This window comes from Nerophis ophidion, linkage group LG06 (assembly GCF_033978795.1).
Source record: "Nerophis ophidion isolate RoL-2023_Sa linkage group LG06, RoL_Noph_v1.0, whole genome shotgun sequence".
Classification (NCBI taxonomy): Eukaryota; Metazoa; Chordata; class Actinopteri; order Syngnathiformes; family Syngnathidae; genus Nerophis; species Nerophis ophidion.
In genome coordinates, this window is record NC_084616.1 from 53,991,347 (window position 1) to 54,019,065 (window position 27,719).

Sequence of the window (27,719 nt, forward strand, 5' to 3'; positions counted from 1 at the left end):
GGAGTAGACATGGTGACGTCATGGCTGTCTGTTCGCTCGCGTGAGTGGGAGGCGCGCGAGGACGCTACAGAGGAAGAAAAAAGGAAAAAAAAAAAAACAAGCATCCAACCAACAACGGGCTGATGGTGCGGGGTCACGAACTATGACCTTTAACAGCGGGAAAACAAAACATTTATTTAATAAAACAGCAGAGAACTTCAATTCTTTGTTCGTCCACTCTTGGAGGTAAGTGTTTGCCCGGAGTTGAACAGCATTAAAAACATATAGTGAGTGATAAAAGAGAGAAGCTAATCGTTAGCCAGCCGGTGCTGGTCTTCTTTTTCTGGCATCTCTGCTAGCACGCACATAATCTTGGGAAGATACTTCTTTTATGCACTAAGCCAACGTAGTGCATCACGTCACGTCACGTCACGTCACGCAGTGTCAGGTAGTCACTCGAATGTCTGGTGCTCAGCTCTGCTTGTGTTATGCTAACGTGCACAGCTAACGGTTGACAACGAACTCGACCTTTTTACCTTTCCGGGCACAGGTATGTTGCGGGAATGTCTCTGGGCTTTTTTAAATTTAAACAGCGGTTCGCTATACCGCCATTACAATGTCAGTAATCATTTACGTATCGGAATGAGAGAAAAAAAAAACCGGTATGCATGTAGCCCACTCATCACACAGATTCGCTTCCTGTGTTGTTGGCTGATTGCCAAATTCGCCATTTTTTTTGTGATTCGCAGTGTGGTCGGAAAGAAAGTTTTGATGGACAACTGCTGCACCAACCACGCAGCAGTGTGCAGCTCGAAGCCCCGCCCCTATTCGTTTGGCTTTTGATGCTGACTTATTACATTTCTTTGTACTGTATACTTTATTGCGTCACCTGAATACTGTGTCTATTGCTGGTTCCTTAAATTCAAATACAAGCGGTATTGTTTATTCTTCATCTATTTGGGCTTCTGCCCACACCTTTAAATCAGAGGTGTCTAAACTTTTTCCACTGGGGGCCACACACACACACACACACACACACATATATATATATATATATATATATATATATATATATATATATACATATACATATATGTACAGTATATACATACATATTTATATGTACAGTAGATACATGTATACATATAGCTGCTTCCATATACATATATATACACATACATATATATACTGTATATATATACATAAATATACATACATATACAGCATCCATCCATCCATTTTCTACCGCTTATTTATATATATATACATATATATATATATATATATATATATATATATACAGTATATACATATATACACATACGTACAGTATATACATATATACACATACGTACAGTATACACATATACATAATATATATACATATATACACATGTGTATACACATATATATACATACATACATATATATGTATATGTATATCTACAGTCGTAGTTAAAAATTTACATACACATATAAAGAACATAATGTCATGGCTGTCCTGAGTTTCCAATAATTTCTACAACACTTGTTTTTTTGTGATAGAGTGATTGGAGCACTTACTTGTTTGTCACAAAAGTACATTCATGAAGTTTGGTTCTTTTATGAATTTATTATGGGTCTACTGAAAATGTGACCAAATCTGCTGAGTCAAAAGTATACATACAGCAATGTTGATACTTGGTTACGTGTCCCTTGGCAAGTTTCACTGCAATGAGGCGCTTTTGGTTGTCATCCACAAGCTTCTGGTTGAATTTTTGACCACTACTCTTGACAAAATTGGTGCAGTTCAGCTAAATTTGTTGGTTTTCTGACTTGGGTTTGTTTCTTCAGCATTGGCCACGTGTTTAAGTCAGGACTTTGGGAATGCCATTTTAAAACCTTAATTATAGCCTAATTTAGCCATTCCTCTACCATTTTTGACGTGTGTTTGGGGTCATTGTCCTGTTGGAACACCCAAATGTGCCCAAGACCCAACCTTCAAGCTGATCATTTTAGGTTGTCCTGAAGAATTTGGAGGTTACCGTATTTCCTTGAATAGCCGCCGGGCATGTAATATGTGCCTGCCTTGAACTACTGCCGGGTCGAACTCGCTCCCCAAATTTATTAGCGCATGCTTACTTTTACCGCCGGGTCAAAGTCGTGAAGTCACAAGTGACGCTTCCCCTGTCATCATTTCCAAAATGGCGAAGGAGTTTTTATTTTATTTTACTATGTGTAAACCAGGGGTCTGGTTCCACAGCCATACAGATCACATTGATGGTTGTGATATAAAACAACATGTCTTTAACACGCTTACTAATATGCGCCACACTCTGTGAACCCACACCAAACACATTTCTGGAGAACATTGGCTCTGCAACACATTATAAAAGCAACATAAGAATTACCCAGAATTCCAATGCATCTATGACTCTTGGCTATATTATACACCCCGCTAGCACCAACCACCCCCCCGCCCGCGTCGTTTGAGGTGGGCGGGGTTGGAAGTGCGTGTATAATATAGCCAAGAGTCATGGTTTCATTGGAATTCTGGGTAATTCTTATGTTGCGTTTATAATGTGTTACAGAGCCAATTTTCTCCAGAAATGTGTTTGGTGTGGGTTCACAGAGTGTGGCGCATATTAGTAAGAGTGTTAAAGACAAGTTGTTTTATATCACAACCATCAGTGTAAAAGGTATGGCTGTTGACCAAGTATGCATTGAATTCTCGTATGAAAAACAGCGATAGGCATGCATCCGACCGACACGCAGATAGCATGTAGTAAAGATGGGCGCGATGACATGTTGTAGAGCAGTGGTCCCCAACCACCGGGTCGCAGCCGCAGAAGAATTAATAAACATTTTTATTTTTTTTTATATCACACTCAATTTTTTTACTGCATGCCATTGGTAAGCGCAGGCGTGAGAAGAGGTTTTAAAATTATTAGCGCCTGCTTACTTTTACCGCATGCCTTGAATAAGCGCAGGAGTGAGAAGAGGTTTTAAATTAATTAGCGCCCCGGCGGTTATTCAAGGAAATATGGTATCCTCCTTTTTGATTGTCCCATTTACTCTCTGTGAAGCACCAGTTCCATCTATCCATCAATCCATTTTCTACCCATTGGCAGCAAAACAGGCCCAGATCCTAATACTTCCACCACCATGCTTGAAGGTGTTTTTGGGATTAAAGGCCTCACATTTACTCCTACAAACATATTACTGGGTATTGGAGCCAAACAGCTAAATTTTTGTTTCATCTGACATCACATGGACAAAGATAAGACCTCATGGAGGAAAGTTCTTTTTCAGATGGAACAAAAATTGAGCTGTTTGGCCACAATACCCAGCAATATTTTTGGAGGAGAAAAGGTGTGGCCTTTAATCCCAGGAACACCACCCCTACCCTACAGTCAAGCATAGTGATGGTAGTATTATGCTCTGGGCCTGTTTTGCTGCCAATAGAACCCATAATAAATTCCTAAAAGAACCAAACTTCATGAATGTTTTTTTGTTACAAACAAGTAAGTATGTGCTCCAATCACTCTATCACAAAAAATAAGAGTTGTAAAAATTATTGGAAACTCAAGACAGCCATGATTATGTTCTTTACAAGTGTATGTAAACCTTTGACAACGACTGGCAACACTAAATTGGCTCCAGTGTGTGAATATGAGTGTGAATGTTGTCTATCTGTGATGGCCCTGTGATGAGGTGACGACTTGTCCAGGGTCTACCCCGCCTTCCGCCCACATGCAGCTGAGATAGGCTCCAGCCCCCCCCGCGACCCCAAAATATTATATTTTGACATTGAATAGTTGAATAATTTTGAAACATAAACAACATGACGACAATATATTTGGTATTTCATGCTATAAATCACAAATGTCTATGCAGATAAAGGAAGTTAGCTAATAGAATAAACATTGTTTGTACGCATTATGATTTTTGCATATGGCGTAGTTAGAAGTGAAGAGGGAGTCGAAGAGACAGAAATTGGCTATAAAATCCAAGGCAAAATCCTCTAAAGTGGAAACCGAAAGGAAAATGCCAGCTGCTTGGAAATTTGTTACGAAGGCTCATGTCAGATACTTAAATGCAAAAATGCCAAAGTAATGTGTGAATGAACCAAAGTAACATGTTAATGATGTAAAATGTAAAAACTGGATGAAGCATCTGTGGCTGTGAAGTGAACACTAGTAAGGTTGTAAATACTTCATAGACTAGGCTAACCCATATGGTTCGTGTGGATGTGAACACAAGTTGTAATTACTGCTGTAGTGACTAAATAACATTGTGACTCAAACAGACATAGTGATTCATTTGGATTAAAAGGCCATGTAAATATGTAAACTCTGTTGATCATTTTTCAATTCTTCAAACACCAAAACATCCGTTGTACACCCGCCTGGCTGGGGACCTGTGGCCACCAGACCCCCGGCTTAGTTTCTTTCTTTTTCATTAAGTCCAAATCACATGCCTGAAATAGTCATATATTATTATTCTTTATTATTATTTTATTTAACACCTAATTCTCTCGATCAACTTGTTTATCTATCGATTTAAAGTAAAAAACAAACACACCTGTTTTATGCCCATTTTGTCAAAGAAAACCCTGTTTTATGTGACACAAACACACATATGCAAGGTCTTCCCCTAAAAATATTTCAAAGTGGAATATATATTATTTATTATTTAAGTTATTGGAGCCTCAAATAGGTCAATATTTCATAACACCATTGATTTTACCTAATTATTGTTTTTTGAGTAAACGATTAATCAAAGCAACATAATATGAACCAAAGCTTTTTTCTTACAGAGTTAATAATTAATTTAAAATAATTCTTGCAGCTCTAACTTAGAGTAGCTCATAGAATTCAGTAGACACAAGCAGCTTTCAATTCTTTTAGTAATCCAATAATCTATCGATTGGTTTGTTTGATTAATCGAGTTCGGATAAACAACAATTTATAGCCGCGATGCGTGTTTTATTTTCTGCTTCCCATAACATTTCACTCATTTTTTCTAAAAAATACTTATTACCAATATTGTAATAACACTTTTAACATATGCACAATATAAATAGAAATTGAAAAAAAAAAAACCCTCTTTGCTGTTCGCTGCAACACAGACCACAGCACCCACAAGACTGCTCTCATGTGTGCTGTTGCAGTGGCCGGATGATGTCTGCTTCTTTAAAGTTCAGGATTTGATCAAGTTTTATTAATTACACTCATTAAACGATAAATCAAAGCAACAAATTATAAATTGAAGATTTTTCCTAATCAATTAATCGTTTTTTTTATTCGATTAATCGTTGCGGGGGGCACTGAAATTCGGGAGTCTCCTGAGAAAATCGTGAGGGTTGGCAAGTATTAGAATTAGCGGTGAATGCACCGCCGCTGTATAATACCGGCGGGCCAGCTCTAATGTTAGTTTAATATTGTCTCAAGGGCCAAAATAAATTACATGGCGGGCCAGATGTGGCCCGCGGGCCAGAGTTTGACACCAAAGATCTAGAGCAAACTCTTAAAGGTGCTGATAGCAACTTTAAGTGGCTAACTCGTGTGCGCTAACTTTCCAAAGTGTTGTAAGCAGGCTTCAAGTACGTAAACTACGCCCCACATAAGACACTCTCCAACATTAGTTACGTTTTTTGTCAGCTAATGATAGCAGTTTGGCAAAGTTCAGCTAATAATGTTGGTTAACAGTGAATGCATAGTCTATTAAACAGCACAGCCGTCAGTGATAGCCATGAATGCCAGCCTTTTTATTCGAACTTACAAACAATTTTTAAATTTAATATAATGCGTGATTATGCGAAATATTGACATTCAAATATATATATATATATATATATATATATATATATATGTATATATGTATATAGATATGTATGTATGTATGTATGTATGTATAATTTTACTTTGCTAAGGGTATAATAAGCTAGCCGGTGGGGTTCTTATTCCATTTTTTGGTTTGGAAAATTTAACCTTGAGCAAGTTGCAAACAGCTCTAATAAGGCAGCTCACTCATGAGGCTAAAACCAACATACAATTGCACAGACAGTGACTGGCCTCCATTACACATGTGCATCTCAGTAAATTAGAATAATGTGCAAAAGTTATTTTATTTCACTAGTTCATTTGAAACTAAGAGAACATTTAAAATCTCAGGACGTTTTGCCATTAATTTGCTGATAACAGTATGAACCAGTAGTAGTTATTTTGAATTATTTGACAATTTTATGAAGTACTGAATTTGGATGTTTATTAGCTGTGAATTCAAATCATCATTATTCTCAGAAAAATAAACACTTCATAGTTAAACTATAGAATATAAATCTGTTTATTGTCCTGGATAGGCATTGTTCTATTTTTTTAAAGACGGACCTTGTTTATCATGTATCCAATTTTAATGTACTTTTGGGAAAATGGTTTGTTGTTAACACAGTTTACCATTTCAATAATACAGAAATAACTTCCATGATCTGTGCCATTATTGTCTCGTCTCTTTGTTACAATGCACCTATGTTGGGGATTACTTATGCACCTTGCATTGTTCTTAACAGTCCTCACTAATGACCTTACATCATTATGACGCCCAGCCTGGATCTGCTTGCTCAGCAGAAAACTGACTTTAAGCACAAGCCAGAGGTGAGAATGGCTTCTAATATGGATTATTTATTACAGTATATATTTTTAATTGTAGTTGTATTGTCTTTTTTTATTTAAACTTCAGTGCTGTTTCATTGAGACAAGCTCATGTTGTTGTACAGGCTGCTTCTAGAAAATGCATGAAATTACTTGTGATTTGTACTTCTTGATTAAAATCAAGTGTGTTTACGTGTCTTTCACACCATAGGTGTACTTGTGCCCAACAGACTCTGACTCAGAGTCAGTCACGTCAGTGCTGTCAAGTTATTTCCAGTGAGGCTTCAGCAACGCCACAGCAGATTCAAGTAATGTCACACGGTAATATATTTTTTCAGTATCCTTCTTCAGCATTGTTTACTCCAGTGCCTTGCCCTCTTTTCTCAGATTGTAACTGACCATCAAACAGGTCAAAAGATTCAGGTTGTGACAGCCATGAACCCTTCTAGTGCTGCCAACCAGCGGTTCATTTTTACCACAGCTGATACCTCCGGAGCAGGCAAGGTTATTCTGACCTCTCCGGATAACCACAACACCAAGCAGCTCATCTTTACGTCTGCAGACAGCTTGATGTCAGGAAGAATACAGGTGATGTTTCCATCATAAAATGGTCTCTCATTAAAATAATATCAGGTCTATTTCGATGACTCATCGACTATCTTAGCGATTACTAATTGGATTATGATGTGTACACTATTTAATTGGTTCTAATTTACCCTTTAGCTTTTTAATTCAGTTTGATATATTTTTATGCAGGTGCTAGCGGTAAACAAATTATAACTACTTCAGAATTGTTTATTATGCACCTGCTGCAATGCAAGCAGCCCATTATATTATTGCTTCGTTATATTTTAACTATTCTCCCCATTGTTACAAAAATAATAATTAATATACTTTTGTTCATTTTAAAGCACGGACAGGCAAATTTCCAATTTTTATGGGAACAAAGGACAGTAAAACAGCCTAAAAACAACACCAAAGCTATTTTGCTTCCTCAAAATGAAAAGTGCATCCTGTGATGGTCATTTTGTGTTTAGAAAGCTGCACACAGGTATAGAGACACAGTTTAGCTGGCTAGCCAGGTGACAATCTAATTATCTTACTGAGGAGAGTTGGAGACAGCATCCTCGAGATGTCCGATATGGCTCCGCCATCAGATGTATCACCATAAAAAGCAAGGTTTGCTTTCATGTAGTTACGGTAAAATGTTCTAATACTTTTGATGTTTTCCATCACAGTGTTGTTGCCAGTGGCCAAAGCCATTTTGCTCTTCCTGTTGTTGCTGGTCACTGATCATGCTAACTTGCACATGTACGTTTCCGTCTGGAAAAACAGAAGCGATAAATGAACTGACTATTATTGACAAATTGATTTGTTGGCGACAAATATGCAGATTGGTCAACAAATTGTTGCATCCCTTATCTCAATGTTTATGTCAATGTCAAGAATTTGATTCTTAGTTTTGATGTGTAATGTTAAAAACATTTGTATTACTGAGTCATTAACATTTTTTCAACTACCAATGCTTCAATCATCAAGCAAAGAAATATTCAACAACCACTGTGATTATGTAAATTTTACAGTGATTGTTTAAAAAAAATGTCTTTAAAAAACTCCCTAATTTAGTCATTGTATCATGATAAAGTGTGAATGTAAAAACATTATTACCAGTATTTGTTTCCCCTCAGATTGTCACAGATCCATTGTCAATGGAGCACTTACTTGGGCAGTCTGGCGATTTGGGTCGGCCACAGACAGCGGAATACTGTGTGGTGTGTGGAGACAAGGCTTCAGGTGCACTAATGACTTTTTATTATCTGTATTCCTAATATCAAAATTCCATGTTTAAACATAGGTTGCAAACTCTTAAGTGAATCTCACACTTTAGGCCGTCACTATGGAGCGATGAGTTGTGAGGGGTGTAAAGGTTTCTTCAAGCGGAGTGTGAGGAAAAACCTTACGTACAGTTGCCGCAGTAAGCAGGACTGCGTCATCAACAAGCACCATCGCAACCGCTGCCAGTTCTGCCGGTTAAAGAAATGCCTGGACATGGGGATGAAGACTGAGTGTGAGTCCGCCACTCTCAAAATGCAAGTCAGGTTTGTTTAGATCAGTATTATTAAAAGAGGGAAGCAATATCCTCCCAAATGTTCATGTTTCCAATAAAACATACAAACTTCCTAAGTTACAGCAGTACTTTCCACTATAGTACTTTTAATTTAAAGTGAAACACCACTCTTTTTTGGAATTTTGCAAATTGTTTAAAATCCTTATGAAAACATGACAACAGATATATCTATTATTTAATGCATTTTAAGTCTTAAATAAATGTAAATAAAAGTCTGCTTAAAACAAAGCCACTGGTAGGTCCTCTATTCTGCCCATAAAACCCAATAAATAACCATCCAAAAAGCGCCCAAAATACTCCATTTACATTTTTTGACCTGAACATTAACAAAGTATTAATGATATATATATATATATATATATATATATATATATATATATATATATATATATATATATATATATATATATATTGTGTGTGTATAAAAAGAAAATGGATGGATGGATGGATATATGTATATGTGTGTGTGTGTACAATATTTGTATATATATATATATATATATATATATATATATATATATATATATATATATATATACAGTGGGGCAAAAAAGTATTTAGTCAGCCACCGATTGTGCAAGTTCTCCCACTTAAAATGATGACAGAGGTCTGTAATTTTCATCATAGGTACACTTAAAGTTAAAAGTTAAAACAAAAAAAAAGTTAAAGTACCAATGATTGTCACACACATACTAGATAGATGTGGCAAAATTATTCTCTGCATTTAACCCATCAACCTTGATCACCCCCTGGGAGGTGAGGAGAGCAGTGGGCAGCAGCGGTGCCGCGCCCGGGAATCATTGTATGCAATTCCAAACCTTGATGCTGAGTGCCAAGCAGGGAGGTAACTGGTCCCCTTTTTATAGTCTTTGGTACGACTCGGCCGGGATTTGAACTCACGACCTACCGATCTCAGGGCGGACGCTCTAACCACTAGGCCACTGAGTAGGTTTAACTGAGAGACAGAATGTGAAAAAAAAATCCAGGAATTCATATTGTAGGAATTTTAAATAATTTATTTGTAAATTTTGGAGGAAATAAGTATTTGGTCCCTTCAAACAAGGAAGATATCTGGCTCTCACAGACCTGTATCTTCTTCTTTAAGAAGCTCTTCTGTCCTCCACTCGTTACCTGTATTAATGGAACCTGTTTGAACTCGTTATTTGTATAAAAGACACCTGTCCACAGCCTCAAACAGTCAGACTCCAAGACCAAAGAGCTGTCGAATGACACCAGGAAAATAATTTTAGACCTGCACCAGACTGGAAAGAGTGAATCTACAATAGGCAAGCAGCATGGTGTAAAAAAATCAACTGTGGATGCAATTTTCAGAAAATGGAAGACATACAAGACCACTGGTAATCTCCCTCGATCTGGGGCTCCACGCAAGATCTCATCCTGTGGGGTCAAAATGATCATGAGAACGGTGAACAAAAACCCCAGAACCACACAGGGGGACCTGGTGGATGACTTGCAGAGAGCTGGGACCAAAGTAACAAAGGTTACCATCAGTAATACACTACGCCGACAGGGAATCAAATCCTGCAGTGCCAGACGTGTCTCCCTGCTTAAGCCAGGGCATATCCAGGCCTGTCTGAAGTTTGCCAGAGAACATATGGATGATACAGCAGAGGATTGGAAGAATGTCATGTGGTCAGATGAAACCAAAATAGAACTTTCAACTCGTCGTATTTGGAGGAAGAAGAATACCAAGAACACCACACCTACTGTGAAGCATGTGGGTGGAAGCATCATGCTTTGGGGCTGTTTTTCTGCTAAAGGGACAGGACGACTGATCCGTGTTAAGGAAAGAATGAATGGGGCCATGTATCGTGAGAATTTGAGCCATAACGTCCTTCCATCAGTGAGCGCTTTGAAGATGAAACGTGGCTGGGTCTTCCAGCATGACAATGATCCCAAACACACCGCCGGGGCAACGAAGGAGTGGCTCCGTAAGAAGCATTTGAAAGTCCTGGAGTGGCCTAGCCAGTCTCCAGACCTCAACCCCATAGAAAATCTGTGGAGGGAGTTGAAAGTCCGTGTTGCTCGGGGACAGCCCCAAAACATCACTGCTCTCGAGATCAGCATAGAGAATTGGGCCAAAATACCAGCTTTTGTGTGTGCAAACCTGGTAAAGACCTATAGTAATCGTTTGACCTCTGTTATTGCCAACAAAGGTTATATTGCAAAGTATTGAGTTTAATTTTTGTTATTGACCAAATACTTATTTTCCACCATAATTTACAAATAAATTCTTTAAAATTCCTACAATGTGAATTCCTAAAAAATGTTTTCACATCCTGTCTCACACATTTGAAGTGTACCTATGATGAAAATTACAGACCTCTGTCATCATTTTAAGTAGGAGAACTTGCACGATAGGTGGCTGACTAAATACTGTTTTTCCCCACTGTGTGTATATATATATATATATATATATATATATATATATATATATATATATATGTATATGTATATATATATAAAACTGTAGACCCGAAAATGGCAAGAACGACATGAAAAGAGGCTTTTCTACCCTCCCTTTTTTTTCGCGAGTATTTAGGCCCAATCGCTATACACCCCCTCACCTATTTTTAGCCCTATCTCTACATTTTGCGTGTTCCCGTTAACGTCGTGGTGTCCCAATGACTCTTTGCTTGTAGCGGTAGTGGACATAATGAAGGGTAGAGGGTATGATTCTAGCCCTTCAGAGTGAGCAAGTCAGTGAGCTGACTTGCTCATGTGAGGCAAGAGAAAAATGCACAATTTCTGCATAAGTTATATATTACAAGTTAGTTTGGAACGTTAGTTTGTAATGTTGGCCAGCTAGCCACACTATCTAACGTTAGGCTAAAATACTAAATAATATTACAAAAATACTACAACTTTAAAGCTTGCGAATGTGAAAACATTAACGTTACGTTAAGACACAACAGTTGTAAATGTTACCTAATGTTAGGCTAAAATACTAAATAATAATATTAAAATACTAAAACTTTATAGCTTGCGAATGTGAAAACATTAATGTTACATTAAGAGACAACAGTTCCAGATGGCAGCTTCTTCTCCGTCTAATTCTTTGTTTATTTATCAACCGAAGCATGATGAATGTAAAAAAAACCCATCTCTGCTAGAGCTGCAGCTATCGAATATTTTAGTAATCGAGTATTCTATCAAATATCCCGATCGATTAATCAAGTAATAGTGTCCATTGCTACATTTTTGGTCCTGTCCAGCTTCTCAGGAAAATCATATTGTTGATGTAGATGCCCATACAAATTTACTTTACAAAAGAGAAGTGTGAGATACTTCTCTTGTTGCCTTATTTGTATTTTGACTTTATTAAATGGATTTATATTATTATTTGGTGCAGCCAGGCCGAAGCCATATTTTTGCTTATTAAGTTTGAATTATACATGTTGGGTGTGCCCTCAATTATCACGTTTGGCCTAATTGTCTTTTATTTCCTAAACGCCTGTTTTCATTATTGAAAGCTGACACGCACAGCTGAAATGTGTCCGTGGTTGATTGTGCCAATTTGTGCGTGCTAATTGAAACAGGTACGTTCACAGCCCTATGGGCTGTGTTGTGTGACCGCATAGAAAAGTTTTTGTCTATCATGCGTTTTTGATGATTATTATACGGTGCTGTTTGAATTTTGGTTTCTCCACGCAAATCAGCTGATCTCTTTTCAACCCGCCAACAATACATTAACAATATAAAAAGACGGGGGTGGGGGGTTTGAGCGTGTGTGCCATATTGTCTTGGGTGTGATGATGTAATGTTTTTTTAGACTGAGGCGGACCTGCAAAAGTTCGACTCCAGGTGTCGTTGAGGACGAAGGCAGGTCAAAAGCGCCCATCATTGAAGTGTCCTCGGGGGTGATTTTCAGAACAGCCTGGTCCTGTTTCCACAGCGTCAAGGCCATTCGAAGGAAGTCAAATCGTAGATTAGGATGTTTGTTTTCCGCGAACAGACAAAACAATGACTTGTCTGTTCTATTCGTCCATGCTAGGGGCTCTCAAACTTACCGCCCGTCCGAGCACCCACTGGCAGAAATGTAGATCAGCGTCTATGCTATAGAGACTATAGTGGGTGCAAGTGCAAGCTATCCAAATATCATGTGGTTGCATGACTTGAATAACCCGAATAACTTTGCTCGACTACTTTCACATGGTTACCAATGAAAGGGTTAGCATAATGAATAACATTTATTTTACTAACACAACTTTTGCATTTACATTTGATAATAGATGACTTACCTCGCCTCTGGACAGCCCTCAATTGGATTCTTTCCGACAGGTGCTGCAGCATCAAACTTGTGCTATTGTGGTATGCGAGCTCCACTTTGCAATGTTTGCATACGACTGCGTTTTCCTTCGATTTTAGTTTGAAGTGTTCCCACACTTTAGACAACTTTTGGTGTTTCTTAATTCCTTCTGTTTTGCTATGGGTTTTGTCCACTGCCTTCTGCAGCGTCTGCCATTGTGAGTTATGTTGGCGAAAAAGTTGACTTAACTCAAGCGTATTTAAAGAAGTGGTGTTGTGCACTGCAGAGGGCGTATGATCTGATGTAAACACGCTGTGGAATATCTAAACAGTCCATGGAAAACATGAGCTTTGACTACTAAACAGGGCAAAATGCCATAAAAAAATACAACCTAATGACACCTTGAGTCAGTGAAGATTCCTTGAATATATTTTGTAATCGAATTACTCGAGTTACTGGAGCAAACGTTTCCGCTCTAATCTCAGCCATTAACTCCATTACTGTCGGGTTCGTTGTGTAATGGTGGAACTGTAGGGTTGTACAGTACATGGCTACTAACAAATTACTGTGGTACTAATGAATTAAAAAAGTTACTACTGCCTTTGGAAAACACCCAGTTATTTTTCATTCACATGTGCTGCCGTACGGCGCTGACGTTGCTGAGCCGAGGTGCGGCGCATTCATGTGTCAAAACGCACACACTGAGTGCATACAATCACAATAATTGTCAAAAAGAATAATGACAAAATAACAGCAATTCTATTGGTTAATAAAAAGGGTTTTTGAAATACAATATGAAGGTATCTGAGCTTAGGAACTGTCAATAAAGATGACGCTATAAACACAGTAATGCCGCGCTTAGAGCGCTGCTTTGAAACATGCCTCACCAAATGTGTCAATACAGCATTACCCCCATTGCTTCAAAATTGCTTCAAATTTAGGTAAACATTTAGAAAACAAACATTCAGACCTCCACAAGGAGTTTAAAGCGTGGCAGATCATATAGTTAACAGCTTCCCCCGTGCACATACACAGTAGTTACAAGGCACACATACAAATGGTAGGTTTGTTGAAAACTATTAGAGCAGTCTAAACTGCACATTTAATGTAAAATAATGCAAGTGAATAGACTGCATGTTGTTAAACATTCACACTTTTTCATTTGTGTTTTATCTTTAAGAATGTGTGTTTTACATGCTATTTGTCTTAACTGTGTATTTTTAGCCTTGTTTTCAGTGTTTACTGACTCAAAGTCTCATTAGGTTTATTGTTTTTACGGCATTTTGCCCTGTTTAGTAGTCAAAGCTCATGTTTTGCATGGACTGTTTGGATACTCCACAGCGTGTTTACGTCAGATCATACGCCCTCTGCAGTGCACAACACCGCTTCTTTAAATACGCTTGAGTTAAGTTGCATTTGTGTTAAAGCACAGGTCAATATTGGCAACCATAACTCATTTAATACAATGTTAATAAAGTTTGCTATTCTATTCTGATCTAATTCTATATTATGGCAGGCTTTATCTGATATGTGAAATAATTGTAAACTGTTAGTCGAGTGCAATAAGAAAAGCCCATGTGTTTAATGCACATTTTAAATTTAATTCTAATATTGTTCTTTGGATGCAATAAGAAGTATTTATTTAATCATAAGTTTTGTCATAAATGTTCCATTAAAATGAAGCCAATAATGATTTTTTTGTGGTCCCCTTTAATTTGGAAAGTATCAAAAAGAAATACATGACGATATACATTTTGGTACCATAATATCGGTGTCTGTAAAACTCTAGGGGGGACGTATGTGCAAACGTAACTATGTAGTCATTTACATGTCCAAATGTAAACTATGCAGTGACGTAGCAAGTGGTGCCCCAATTCCTGGGGAAGATTACAAAGCTCTACCTCTTTTTACTCGTAGTGGGTGAGAGCAAGTGGTAGTGAGTGAGTGGGTTTATTGAGATTTGTACTGAGAGTCATTCCTCATCTAAATGGGACCGTAACAAGATTCTATCAATGGGATTATATGAACATCCAAGCAGTCTGCATTCTAATGACTGCAGACTTTGTGTAGTAAGTGATGTTTTATTATGTTTGTTGGCTCTAATGAAGTCTGCAGTGAACAGTAATCAATGATGTTGGGGGAAAGAAGCAAACGTCATGATGCGTTTTTGGAAGTAACGAAAAACTTTGATCTTTTTGTCCCTCATAAAGATTGTGAAAAATGGCAAAATTAAAAAAAAAAAAAGTGCAGTTCCCTTTTAAATATTATTATAAATGTGCCCGTTACTACAAACTCTGTTTCCATATGAGTTGGTAAATTGTGTTAGATGTGAATATAAACGGAATACAATGATTTGTAAATCATTTTCAACCCATATTCAGTTGAATATGCTACAAAGACAACATATTTGATGTTCTAACTGATAAACATTTTTTTTTTTGCAAATAATCATTAACTTTAGAATTTGATGCCAGCAACACGTGACAAAGAAGTTGGGAAAGGTGGCAATAAGTACTGATAAAGTTGAGGAATGCTCATCAAACACTTATATGGAACATCCCACAGGTGTGCAGGCTAATTGGGAACAGTTGGGTACTATGATTGGGTATAAAATTAGCTTCCATGAAATGCTAAGTAATTCACAATCAAGGATGGGGCGAGGGTCACCACTTTGTAAGCAAATTGTCGAACAGTTTTAGAACAACATTTCTCAACGAGCTATTGCAAGGAATTTAGGGATTTTACCATCTACGGTCCGTAAAATCATCAAAAGGTTCAGAGAATCTCGAGAAATCACTGCATGTAAGTGATGATATTACGGACCTTTGGTCCAACAGGCGGTACTGCATCAAAAACCGACATCGGTGTGTAAAACGATATCACCACATGGGCTCAGGAACATTTCAGAAAACCACTGTCAGTAACTACAGTTGGTCGCTACATCTGTAAGTGCAAGTTAAAACTCTACTATGCAAAGCCAAACCCATTTATCAACAACACCCTGAAACGCCGCCGGCTTCGCTGGTCCCGAGCTCATCTAAGATGGACTGATGCAAAGTGGAAAAGTGTTCTGTGGTCTGACGAGTCCACATTTCAAATTATATTTGGAAACAGAGGACGTGGTGTCCTCCAGAACAAAGAGTAAAATAACCATTCGGATTGTTATAGGCGCAAAGTTCAAAAGCCAGCATCTGTGATGGTATGGGGGTGTATTAGTGCCCAAGGCATGGGTAACTTACACATCTGTGAAGGCACCATTTATGCTGAAAGGTCAATACAGGTTTTGGAGCAACATATGTTGTCATCCAAGCAACGTTATCATGGACGCCCCTGCTTATATCAGCAAGACAATGCCAAGCCACGTGTTACAACTGCGTGGCTTCGTAGTAAAAGAGTGCGGGTACTTTCCTAGCCCGCCTTCAGTCCAGACATGTCTCCCATCGAAAATGTGTGGCGCATTATGAAGCGTAAAATACGACAGCGGAGACCCCGGACTGTTGAACGACGGAAGTTCTACATAAAACAAGAGTGGGAAAGAATTCCAATTTCAAATCTTCAACAATTAGTTTCCTCAGTTCCCAAACGTTTATTGTGTGTTGTTAAAAGAAAAGGTGATGTAACACAGTGGTGAACATGCTCTTTCCCAACTACTTTGCCACGTGTTGCAGCCATGAAATTCTAAGTTAATAAAGTTTATGAGTTTGAACATCAAATATCTTGTCTTTGTAGTGCATTCAACTGAATATGGGTTGAAAAGGATTTGCAAATCATTGTATTCTGTTTATATTTACATCTAACACAATTTCCCAACTCATGGAAACCGGGTTTGTACATTACATATATACTTACATCATGTATATATAACCTTTATGGAGGTGATTGGATGTTTTTGAAGAGCTTTTATGGGTAGAAATTGAGCAACTCCTGTAGGTTCCATTGTAAGCAGACTTTTGACACATTCACATTTATATAATATTTAGAATGCATAAAAAAATAAAAACGTATGTGTGCTTTTCTTACATAAGGATTCTGAATGATAGGCCAAATAAAAAAGTGCAGTTATCCTTTAACATCACCTTTTTAAAATAATTGCTTTTAGCATTTTTAGTCAAAAAATATTTTTTTGGTGCCAGATCACTTTGTCTGATTCTGCCAACCTCTGGTAAAATAATTATCTGTTTAACAGACTATTTTAATAGATTCTACACTTCTAGTTCATGGCCTTCCTTCTATGTAAAGACTGTGCAAAAAGTAAATTCTAAAACTAAATGTTAAAATAAAACAAAACTGTTTTTTGTTCTTAGCTGTTCAAAGTGAAAGAAAACCAGTTGACGTGCCAAGAGAGAAACATGTCAACTGTGCTGCCTCCACACAGAAGATCTACATCCGTAAGGATATCAACAGTCCGCTCATTGCCACACCAACATTTATCTCGGAAACAGTGTCAAATGGCTCCAGGTTGGTTAGTTGGTACATGACCTCACAGTGGGTACCATATTTTTATCCGTATTTTCTGATGTTACAAAAACACCACATGTCATGCAGCTCAAGCCCGCTGGACCACGGGATGCTGGTTAATATCCAACAGCCTGTCATAGACACTGATGGAACGCTGTTGTTGGCGACTGACTCAAAGGTACCGCTCTCGTTTTTTGTCATTTGTTAATCTAGGATATAAAATATGTACTACAGATTCTTCCTCTATCAAAGTGGAGGTTTTGTTGTTTGTTGATCTATCCATCCATTTTCTACCGCTTGTCCTTCTCCGAGTCTGGAGCCTATCCCAGCTGAAGTTTGTTAATGTGCTGGATTCTTAGTTTTGTTAATGTGCTGGATTAATGGTATTAAACTATTTATGCAAATGCTATGTTGTGTGGGTCATGGCATTTAGATAATTATACACTTTTTTTTTAATACGAGAATAATTCATTAATTCTCATGAAAAGATTCCGGCATATAAATGAAGTAAGCATCTCTGCAGGTTATTTGTAAACTAAATCAAGATACATTGTCTTGTCTTGGCATTTAAGTTCAGAGTTTTGAGTCCCGGGCGAGAGTTGGTCAGGTGACTTGGTGAGCCATCGTTGAACTGGAAGCACACTGGATCTTAAATTCATACATAAATTGTACTTCCTTTTTCAGACCAGTTTAAGTTCATACATAAATTGTATTTCCTTCTTCAGACCAGGCCAGTCTGCATAGCATTCGCTACAAAATAAACTGCACTTCCTGTTTTTTGTTTATCAGATGGAGTCCAGCCATGGTGATTTGGGGACGCTAGCAAATGTGGTGACATCACTGGCCAACCTGAGTGACTCATTGAAGCAGAATTTGAAAAATGGAGATTCATCAGACTGCCAATATGTAGAGAATAGCACTACAGAAATAACACGGTCAGTCCTGTCAGCAATGCACACAGATGCAGGGAGATTTATGATTGGAAACCTCCCCAAGAGGGCCCACACAATATTTTATTTTGATGTAGTACAAAATCAGACAGTTTCAACTGGTAAATATGTGTGTGAATGGGTGAATGTGACATATATGTAAAGCGCTTTGGGTTTTGTGGAGATACAGTTAAGGGCTTTATAAATATAGACCATTTACCATATTACAATTTTGGGCCAGACTTACTAAAGGTTTGTGTGTATTAAAACACGTGCAAACTTGATAGCACACGCAAAGCTGATCTACTAAACGTGTGCAAAGGGGATTGCGTCTCTTAACTGAGCAGAATAAGGCGCGCAATCCACTTTGCGTCTGTTTTCATTAATATGCAGAATATATGCTGATAATCAAAACGCCCACAATATGGGAAGCAAATATAATTAGCATGTGCAATGTGATTTATCAACAGTCCTCGCCGTTTTGCAGGCCCTATTTTGCCTTTTATTTAGCATGTGTCAGCATGACGTGCAAACCGATAGTTCTACACACGGCTACAAGATCAGTGCTCTCGCTGCAAAGGACAAACGATCCTCTGTCCTACGTGTGTGTCAACATTTTGGATGGTAGGAATAAAAAATATTAGACATATTGTCACTTTGGCTCATCATTGTTTATAACTTAAGAACTGCTAGAGGAGTTAAGGGCCTGATTAAAACTCAATTCAACTGATGTACTTTGGTGTCCTTTAGTACTTTTTAATGTTTGTTTTTTTCATATAGAATATATATTAATGAAACATTTCTTTTATGAAAAAAACTTAAGTGCATCCTCCCTCCTATGCACATTCAGCGTTAAAAACAAACGACAAAAAAAATGGTGCCAATGTACATGCACTGCAGGACTGCTGCTAAAATGCCCATAAAAATGGCATTTATGTATAACAACATAGCAAAATGCCACAGGTGATGATAACATGAATGTGCAGTAAATGAGAGTGTCTTTGTGGTGAGGCCCCGTATAATAAAAGCAAAATACTAATTTAGAAAATGCGGTCTGCACCACTTTACAATTGTACGCCGTCTTAAGTCAATCGCACGCAACACGCCCATGATAGTACACACTATTTTATAGATTGCTCACGCTGATTACCGTGCTGTATTTGTATCTTAGTACATCAGGCACTTAGTGTACCAATGTGTGGTCTTCTCTGATGTAAATATTATAAACGTTTGTAATCATCAAATAATAATCTTGTTCACAGTGCCTTTGACACCCTGGCCAAAGTGCTCAATCCACCTGATGTTGGAGTCATGGCTGACAAGTGTCTTAGCGGGACAGCCTTTCAACTCATCGGCCGAGACCAGGAGACCACAATCATTGAGATTGAAGGGCCGCTGCTTACAGATGGCCATGTCGGCTTCAAGGTGGTAAATCCCAACATTATTTCTATGGATGTGGGTTGAGATTAAGAGATGTCATTGTGAGTGTGTGAAGCACCTTGAGATACTTGTGATTAAGGGCTGTATGAATCCATTTTGATCGATTGATTGAAAATGCTCTTGTATGTCTCCTTGGTGTAATGTGGATACTGTTGTCTTGTCTTATCTTCCCTCTAGCTTACCATGCCTAGCCCCATGCCTGAATACCTGAATGTACACTATATCTGTGAATCTGCCTCCAGGCTTCTCTTCCTCTCCATGCACTGGGCGCGCTCCATCCCAGCCTTCACAGCTCTTGGGTGAGGATGTTCTCTGTGCACAATTAGGGCAAAACCAGCATAATAGTAATAATCATCACGCTCTATTCCATTTTCATGTCTGTCTTAGCCAGGAAGCAAACACCAGTTTGGTGCGAGCCTGCTGGAATGAGCTCTTCACTCTGGGTCTCGCTCAGTGTGCTCATGTGATGAGCCTATCCACCATCCTGGCTGCCATTGTCAACCACCTGCATTGCAGCCTCCAGGATGGTATGGACCACCGACCTCTTCATCTCACAGTAGGACACACACACAAAACATTTAATTTGTAGTTGCTTCCTTCCAAACTCTGCCCAATTCACAGATCTTTGATTATGGAAGAAGATACAGAAAATCTCTGGTTAAGAACAAAGAACATTGGTTGTAACAACCTTCAATCATTTCTAATAAATGCATTTCATTGCAGTGTCCTAGATGATGGACAAAGATTTCACATTCTAATGTCAGTTTAAAAAGTTGATTATCAAACAAGAGTATGTTATATTCTCTCTCTTGTGTGGCCTGAGTAAAGCGGAAGAAGTTCATTCAATCATTGTTTTGCAGACAAGATGTCAGGGGACAGAGTAAAGCAGGTGATGGAGCACATCTGGAAGTTCCAGGAGTTCTGCAACAGCATGACAAGATTGGAGACAGACAGCTATGAGTATGCTTACTTGAAGGCCATTGTGTTGTTCAGTCCAGGTGAGTTTTTATTAGATATGTCCGATAATATTGGCCTGCCGATATTATCTACCGATAAATGCTTTAAAATGTAAGATCAGAAATTATCGGTATCGGTTTTTAAAAAAGTAAAATGTATGACTTTTTAAAACGCCGTTGTGTACACGGACGTAGGGAGAAGAACAGAGCGGCAATAAACCTTAAAGGCACTGCCTTTGCGCGCCTGCCCAGTCACATGATATCTGCGGCTTTTCACACACACAAGTGAATGCAAGGCATAATTGATCAACAGCCATACAGGTCACACTGAGAGTGGCCGTATAAACAACTTTAACACTGTTACAAATATGCGCCACACTGTGAACCCACACCAAACAAGAATGACAAACACATTTCGGGAGAACATCCACACAGTAACACAACATAAACACAACAGAACAAATACCCAGAACCCCCTTGCAGCACTAACTCTTCCAGGACGGACAATATACACCCCCCGCTGCTACCCCCACACACACACACACCTCAACCCAGCCCAGCCCACCTCGATCTCCTCATGCTCTCTCAGGGAGCGCATGTCCCAAATTCCAAGCTGCTGTTTTGAGACATGTTAAAAAAAATAATGCACTTTGTGACTTCAATAATAAATATGGCAGTGCCATGTTGGCCTTTTTTTCCATAACTTGAGTTGATTTATTTTGGAAAACCTTGTTACATTGTTTAATGCATCCAGCGGGGCATCACAACAAAATTAAACATAACAATTTGTTAATCCCATGGCTGAATATATAGCGGTATCGGTTGATATCGGTATCGGTAATTAAGACTTTGACAATATCGGATATCAGCAAAAAAGCCATTATCGGACATCTCTAGTTTTTATAGTTATCATTTAAGCTGTTATAGTAAAATGTCTCAGATTTTATCAAAATAACAACATAAATTTTAGGGATATGTACCGAAACTTAGTACCATTGTAAACTATGTAGCTATCAGTGCCTTATTTTGGTGCTAAGTTTAGCTAAATTGGTTTAGCTAAGGTGGAGTCACCTGTGGTAATGAGTTACGCTTGACCTTAGTTTTTCAGTTCACAGATGAGAGTGAGTGTCAACCCTAAATGAACCTACAGTCCTGTAAAGTCGGCAGAATATCAAGGAAGTAGGAGGGCACAAGTCAGCCTTTGTTGGCATCCAAAAAATACCTATAGTTCTCACAGTGTGTGGATTCCATACTTTCAACCCTACCAACATGCTTTGTAAAATTGTTCTTCACTCCTGGTTCCAACCCAGCATGCAAACATTACTGCCCTCGTTACCGCTCAGAACCTTACATAATACTTCTCGTGCTACACCACTGTAAACTCTCACCCATTTGGTGCTCTGTATCGTTGCTGGTTTTACTGTGATGATTATGTGTTGTGGATTTCATTCAATAGTAGTGAATGTATTCGTTAGTAATTGTATTTCCATTAGGGAAGTGTATTAAATTAGTATCGTGTAAGTGTTCAAATTGCATATTTTATCAAATTTTGTGAAAATAACATAAAAACTGGTTTTGATAAAACAGTTATCCATCCATCCATTTTCTACCGCTTATTCCCTTTTTGGGGTCGCGGGGGGTGCTGGCGCCTATCTCAGCTTCAATCGGGCGGAAACAGTTATTTTTTTCTTTATTTAAGTACGGGTTTGGGCACCATTTAAACATGGGCGCACTGTAAAACATTCTATCATTAGTCCGTTCAACTCATAGATATAGGCTCTCCAGCTCCTTTTAAATTACAATTCAACTTCATCATTGTCACTGGTGTGATGGCTTTGCTTTGATTTTAATAGTAAGTTCAGTCTCATGGGGTTGAGTAAAATTAAATGGTATTGTAGTTAGAGCAACATTCCTCGATTAGTTACTGAGTTTCAACGTTCAATCGCTTTGTGGATTAACTCATTACGCTAAATTAAGATAAATCATAATCTTACGTTACCGATAGAACGGTTACCCAACTTAATACATCATTAGAAATTTCGATTTCAAAATAAAACAACTATTTTTGACGTAGCTTTTCCTATCAACTTGAGAAAATGAAAATGTAAAATTGTTTTTTATTTGAATGTCTGTTTCATTTTGAATGATGCTACCAAGTTTACCAATCACAATGGTTTCTTGCAGCTCAAATTACATTATTTATAATTTTTCCCATTTAACTTATAAGACATTTTCAATAATTTTCTATTGTTTTTTATTTTTAGTTCTTGCAAAACAGTGATACAAACAGAAATTTAGTTTGTTTTCCATAAATGTTGTACTACTTTTTCCAGTGTCTTTATTAACTGCGCAAATTTACCAATGTAAAATAACTCAATTACTTCCTGTATTCCTGAATTTGAAGCATGCATACCTGTCATACCACGCAGAGAAATAAAGATGCCAATTGATGCATAACCGTCTGTATATTTTCAAGTACAAAATGATGTAATTGTAGTCCCACTCACTGCACACAAACCTCTGGCTTAAAATGAAAAACTTGTGACACTGACTTCTTAAGAGCTGTAAATGTAGAGATTACAGCACATTTATAAGTGCAATCTGCAAATAAACATTAAACTATTTCCTTGTTTTAACTCAACCCACATTCCAAACAATGAGTCAACCTTAACAAGAAATGGCTGCAGAAACAACTATGTACTTTATTAGTGGGCCTTATTAGCTTCAAGGTTGCAAGCAATTTCACTAAAGTTAATTTCTGAGCCCTTGTATTTGTGCAGAGGTCTCTTCTGGTTTATTTCCTTTGAGCACCCTTTGCAAAAAGTCAGACATGTTATTCATGGGTGCTAAAGGTTTAAGCTGTAAATTACTCCCATCATCATTGCAAAACTTTGGGCACAGGTCGTAGGTTGTAAAAAATGATTGTCTCTTCTATCAAAAACTTTGACAGGAAATGTCCCGTTTGTCATGTCCAATCAACAGTCCAACCTGCATTCCTCTCGTTATATCGTTAAGGGTTTCTCCTACACCTGATGAAGCACAGACAACCAATGTCTTTTTTAAATAATCATTTATATAAATGGTTGAATATACTGATTCACTGTATCTTGTTTGAGTTAATGGAATTGATTGGAAGATTAATTCAGATATTTTAAACATACTAAATAATAAAATATATTAAAACTCATTTTTGAAGTTAAATTTAAGACTCCAAGGTGTTTCAAAAACACTCAATTCACAGGTTGTCATCAGGTGGCGTCTCAGCATCTGCAATAGAAAGTAGTACCCTTTTGTTAACCATTTTTCTCTATATTTTGGATGAAATGTGAAGATGAAACTTATCTGCATTTGTAAACAGGTCATGGTGTCCACTTTTAAATGTAACCATTTTTTTAAAATGTTTTTTTCCAAGATTAAAATTGGTACTTCTTCCCCACTGCATGCCTGCTTCCTCCTGTCCGCTGCTGGTCAAATATTGTTTAATGCCTCCACACACTATCACCATGCCCACTTTAACCTGAATAATATAAATATATTCTACATATATTTTACATTTAAGTGCAGTCAAGAAGGAACATATGCATTATACAGTGTGATGGCTGTAATCAAAACTCAGCAATCCTAGTTGAGTGAAAATATCAAGATTAACCAAGGTGAGCTAACTGAGCACATAACACGTAATCCTAAATGTCACTTCAGAAAGTGTAAACCATCAAGTTCAAAACTAAAAAACTTTAAAAAATAGTTGACGTACCTGAAAGAAGCTGTTGGTATTTATAGTGCATCGTTTCAAAAGTAACACATTTGCATCAACTTATTTGTGCACAATAACCAAACCTAATCAATATTTATGTTTCATCAGATCATCCAGGTATGGACTGCGGCGGGCAGGTGGAAAAGTTTCAAGAGAAAGCCATGATGGAGCTGCAGGACTATGTGCTGAAGACATATCCAGAGGACACCTACAGGCATGGACAACATTTATACCTTTCAGAGTTCACAAAAGTCAGCTTTGTTTTTAGTATTTCAAAATGCAAAAACTGCTCTCCGTGTGCAACTCCAGGTTGACTCGTGTTCTGACCCGTCTGCCAGCGCTGCGCCTCATGAACTCAAACATCACAGAGGAGCTTTTCTTCACTGGGTTGATCGGTAATGTTTCCATTGACAGCATCATTCCCTACATCCTCAAGATGGAAATAGCTGAATACAACAGCCAGGATGCTGACCCCACAGCGTGACTGACGTCTCTTTCTTGGGAAAAACTAAACCAGAAATGTCCTCTTCAGGTACTCTTTGTCCTTTTAGGGTTTGTTTTTGTCAAAGCCCTTATGAGCATCCTGCATTGACCTCTTGTTTTCTGTGCTCATTACTCACAAATCCCTCTGTATTTGTAGACATACAAGCTAATTCCATGTTAAACCCCAACCTTTCAAATTGCTCTTGTTGTATTATGCATTCAGGATGATAATATACATGGCTCATTCAAAATGAGCTTTATGAAATATATTTAAATGTCCCCTGTCCCTGCATTTTAAATGTACTTTATCATTGGTGCGGCACAAACTGGTATGCAATACCTGGTCCTGTGCTTTTTTCTGTAATGTAAGGTAATAATGAATAGATATATGCATTGCAATGCCTTTACTAATGGGTTTTCTTATTTTGGAATACATGGAACTAACAACTGGAAAGAGATCATCCATCAGGTACTCAAAATCTACTCAATGTAACAGCAGCAGACCTCAGTCTTTTAATGTGAAAAGTGATTTAGTGATAGCTCATTTACACTATTAGTTCATGTATTTATTCAGTATTTAAGTTCTAGCTTTCTTACACACAACCAAATGAGCAGATTAGATTGTCTATTTGTATTTTTTATTGCTAAGTACTAGTGTTTTTTTTAAAATGTTTTTATGTTTTTTTATGTTCATGTAAACTTTTTATTGGTGGCCTACCTTGAATATGGATAATATATCCTGTGCAATCACCTCATCACTTTTCCCTTTATGACAATCATTTGTTTATTTCTTAGCCCATCAGTGTCTCTCTTGAGTGTCTCAACTTTGTATATTTATTTATCAAAAGCATTTATAGTTTTCATTTACCAAGTATTACATACATATATTTGTTTGAAAACATGTTATTTATGTATAGCTATGGTACTGTGTTTGTGCTTGAATTTGAACTAATGTGCACATCAGTCAACTTCAGTGGCGTTTGAACATCAATCTTTATTAAACTGAACTTTGTGTTTTTTTATGTTTTCTAAAAGCTATACTATGTTCTGAACAATGTTGCTTGTTGCATACAAAGTGTACTTAAAACAGAATTGGGCAGGTTTCCCGGATTTCGAAAGGAAAGTAAAAAGAGGAAAGTATCTGGAGGACTTTATGCAGCAGTTTTCCTGCTTGGATAATGATTTAGAAAATGTATCCATGAATGACACGTTAAAACGTTTCTAAATGCAGAACATGTTCATTTTAATTTGGGTTTAAAACCCATTAAGACTTTGTAAAGTCCTAGGTTGAAACTTACTTTTGTACATGTAATGTCATTAATATGAGTGCATGTTGTTTTTAAGCTGTTTTATAATGTTGTTGTGGTCTGCCCTACTAATCAACAATTTTATAGTGCATTGCCATGCATGAAGAAGTGGCTTATTGCATTTTATTAAATGCTGTTTGGAAAAATTGATTGATTTAAATGTTGTGGCTGTCCTCCACTTTGTAACATATCTGAAAACATTTTTTTTTCATCTCCGTGGTTTGACCAAGGTTAACACTTTCAACAATGAATGTTCCCAACTTTAGCTCACATATTAGTTCAAAATGGTACATTTGAGTCATTGTTTGACCCAAGTTGATTGCAACCTTGCATTTCTACCTCACTGATGGAAATGTAATTTAGTCGATTAACTGCAGTCCTTTGTTAACATTCCAGTCGCTGAGGCTGGCTTTGTCAAAGCCACGCATATGAAAAGAAATAAAACATTATACAACAAATTTGCCAGTCACATCGTCAATTCTCACATACATAATTACACCAAGAATAGCACGGTGAAACAGGGGTTAGAGTGTGTGTGTCTCACGATAAGAAGGCCCGGGTTCGATTCCCAGGCTCAGGGTCTTTCTGTGTGGAGTTTGAATTCCATTCCCCCCCCCGGATTAAGTGAGTTCCCTCTGGGAACTCTGGCTTCCTCCCACCTCCAAAGACATGCACCTGGGGATAGGTTGATTGGTAACAATTTGACCTAGTGGTTGATTGATTGATAGTTTTATTAGTAGATTGTACAGTTCAGTACATATTCCGTACAATTGACCACTAAATGGTAACACCCGAATAAGTTTTTCAACTTGTTTAAGTCGGGGTCCACGTTAATAGGTAATAGTGTGTGAGTGTGAATGTTGTCTATCTGTGTTGGCCCTGTGATGAGCTGGCTACTTGTTCAGGGTGTACACCGCTTTCCGCCCGAGTGCAGCTTGGATAGGCTCCTGCACCCTTTGCGACCCCGAGAGGGATAAGCGGTAGACAATTTACGGATGAATGACTACATAGGCGCCGATCTACATTTCTGCCAGTGGGTGTGTGTATTTAAAAAAAAAAAAAGACGTTCAGCGAAGTTGGTATACCATATGATTTTGGGCTTTTTTATTTTGGAAAACTAACCAAACTCGCCACAACATTAACTACAACAAGATTGATATTTCAAAAATAATTTTAAAGAATGAAAGTTGCCATCAATCCCACGTGGGTGCTCGCCATTGTCCGCTGGTGCTGGCATGTTGGGGCCCGAAGCACGCACGAGATCAGCGCTTATGGATGACTACACTTTTATTGCAGAAACCAATGCATCTACCTTTTGATTTTGCCTCCAGTTGTGACAATCTGTCACTTAATTTCTGATAGTTTTTCGTGTTTTGTACTTTA

At 37.8% G+C, this 27,719-nt stretch overlaps 1 protein-coding gene across 13 annotated transcripts; it reads left to right on the top strand.

Annotated features, from left to right (window-relative positions):
- On the top strand, positions 1-26,486 carry nr2c2 (nuclear receptor subfamily 2, group C, member 2). Of its 13 annotated transcripts, XM_061904257.1 has the most exons (17): positions 18-225; positions 729-879; positions 3,922-4,026; positions 6,529-6,614; positions 6,842-6,919; positions 6,999-7,199; positions 8,300-8,405; positions 8,500-8,679; positions 17,314-17,467; positions 17,555-17,645; positions 18,257-18,402; positions 19,659-19,824; positions 20,014-20,135; positions 20,224-20,363; positions 20,697-20,834; positions 24,655-24,760; positions 24,856-26,486. In XM_061904257.1, exons 4-17 carry the CDS (start codon positions 6,555-6,557, stop codon positions 25,028-25,030), a joined length of 1,863 nt encoding a protein of 620 aa, XP_061760241.1. In that variant the 5' UTR covers positions 18-225; positions 729-879; positions 3,922-4,026; positions 6,529-6,554; the 3' UTR covers positions 25,031-26,486. The 13 variants fall into 13 exon arrangements, 9 of the variants coding, with proteins under 9 accessions (XP_061760249.1, XP_061760241.1, XP_061760243.1 ...); XM_061904259.1 differs by lacking the exon at positions 3,922-4,026 and having other exon boundaries at positions 6,530-6,614; XR_009807245.1 differs by lacking the exons at positions 729-879; positions 3,922-4,026; positions 24,655-24,760; positions 24,856-26,486 and adding exons at positions 20,458-20,493; positions 20,560-20,626 and having other exon boundaries at positions 2-225; positions 6,530-6,614; positions 20,224-20,392; positions 20,697-20,832.
- The last annotated feature ends 1,233 nt before the right edge of the window (positions 26,487-27,719 follow it).

Bases quoted from the DNA above. Each gene is read 5' to 3' on its own strand.
- nr2c2 (XM_061904257.1), top strand. From the start codon at position 6,555: ATGACGCCCAGCCTGGATCTGCTTGCTCAGCAGAAAACTGACTTTAAG. The intron at 6,615-6,841 runs GTGAGAATGGCT...TGTGCCCAACAG, and splicing joins ACTTTAAGCACAAGCCAGAG to ACTCTGACTCAGAGTCAGTC. The intron at 19,825-20,013 runs GTAAATCCCAAC...TCTTCCCTCTAG, and splicing joins GCCATGTCGGCTTCAAGGTG to CTTACCATGCCTAGCCCCAT.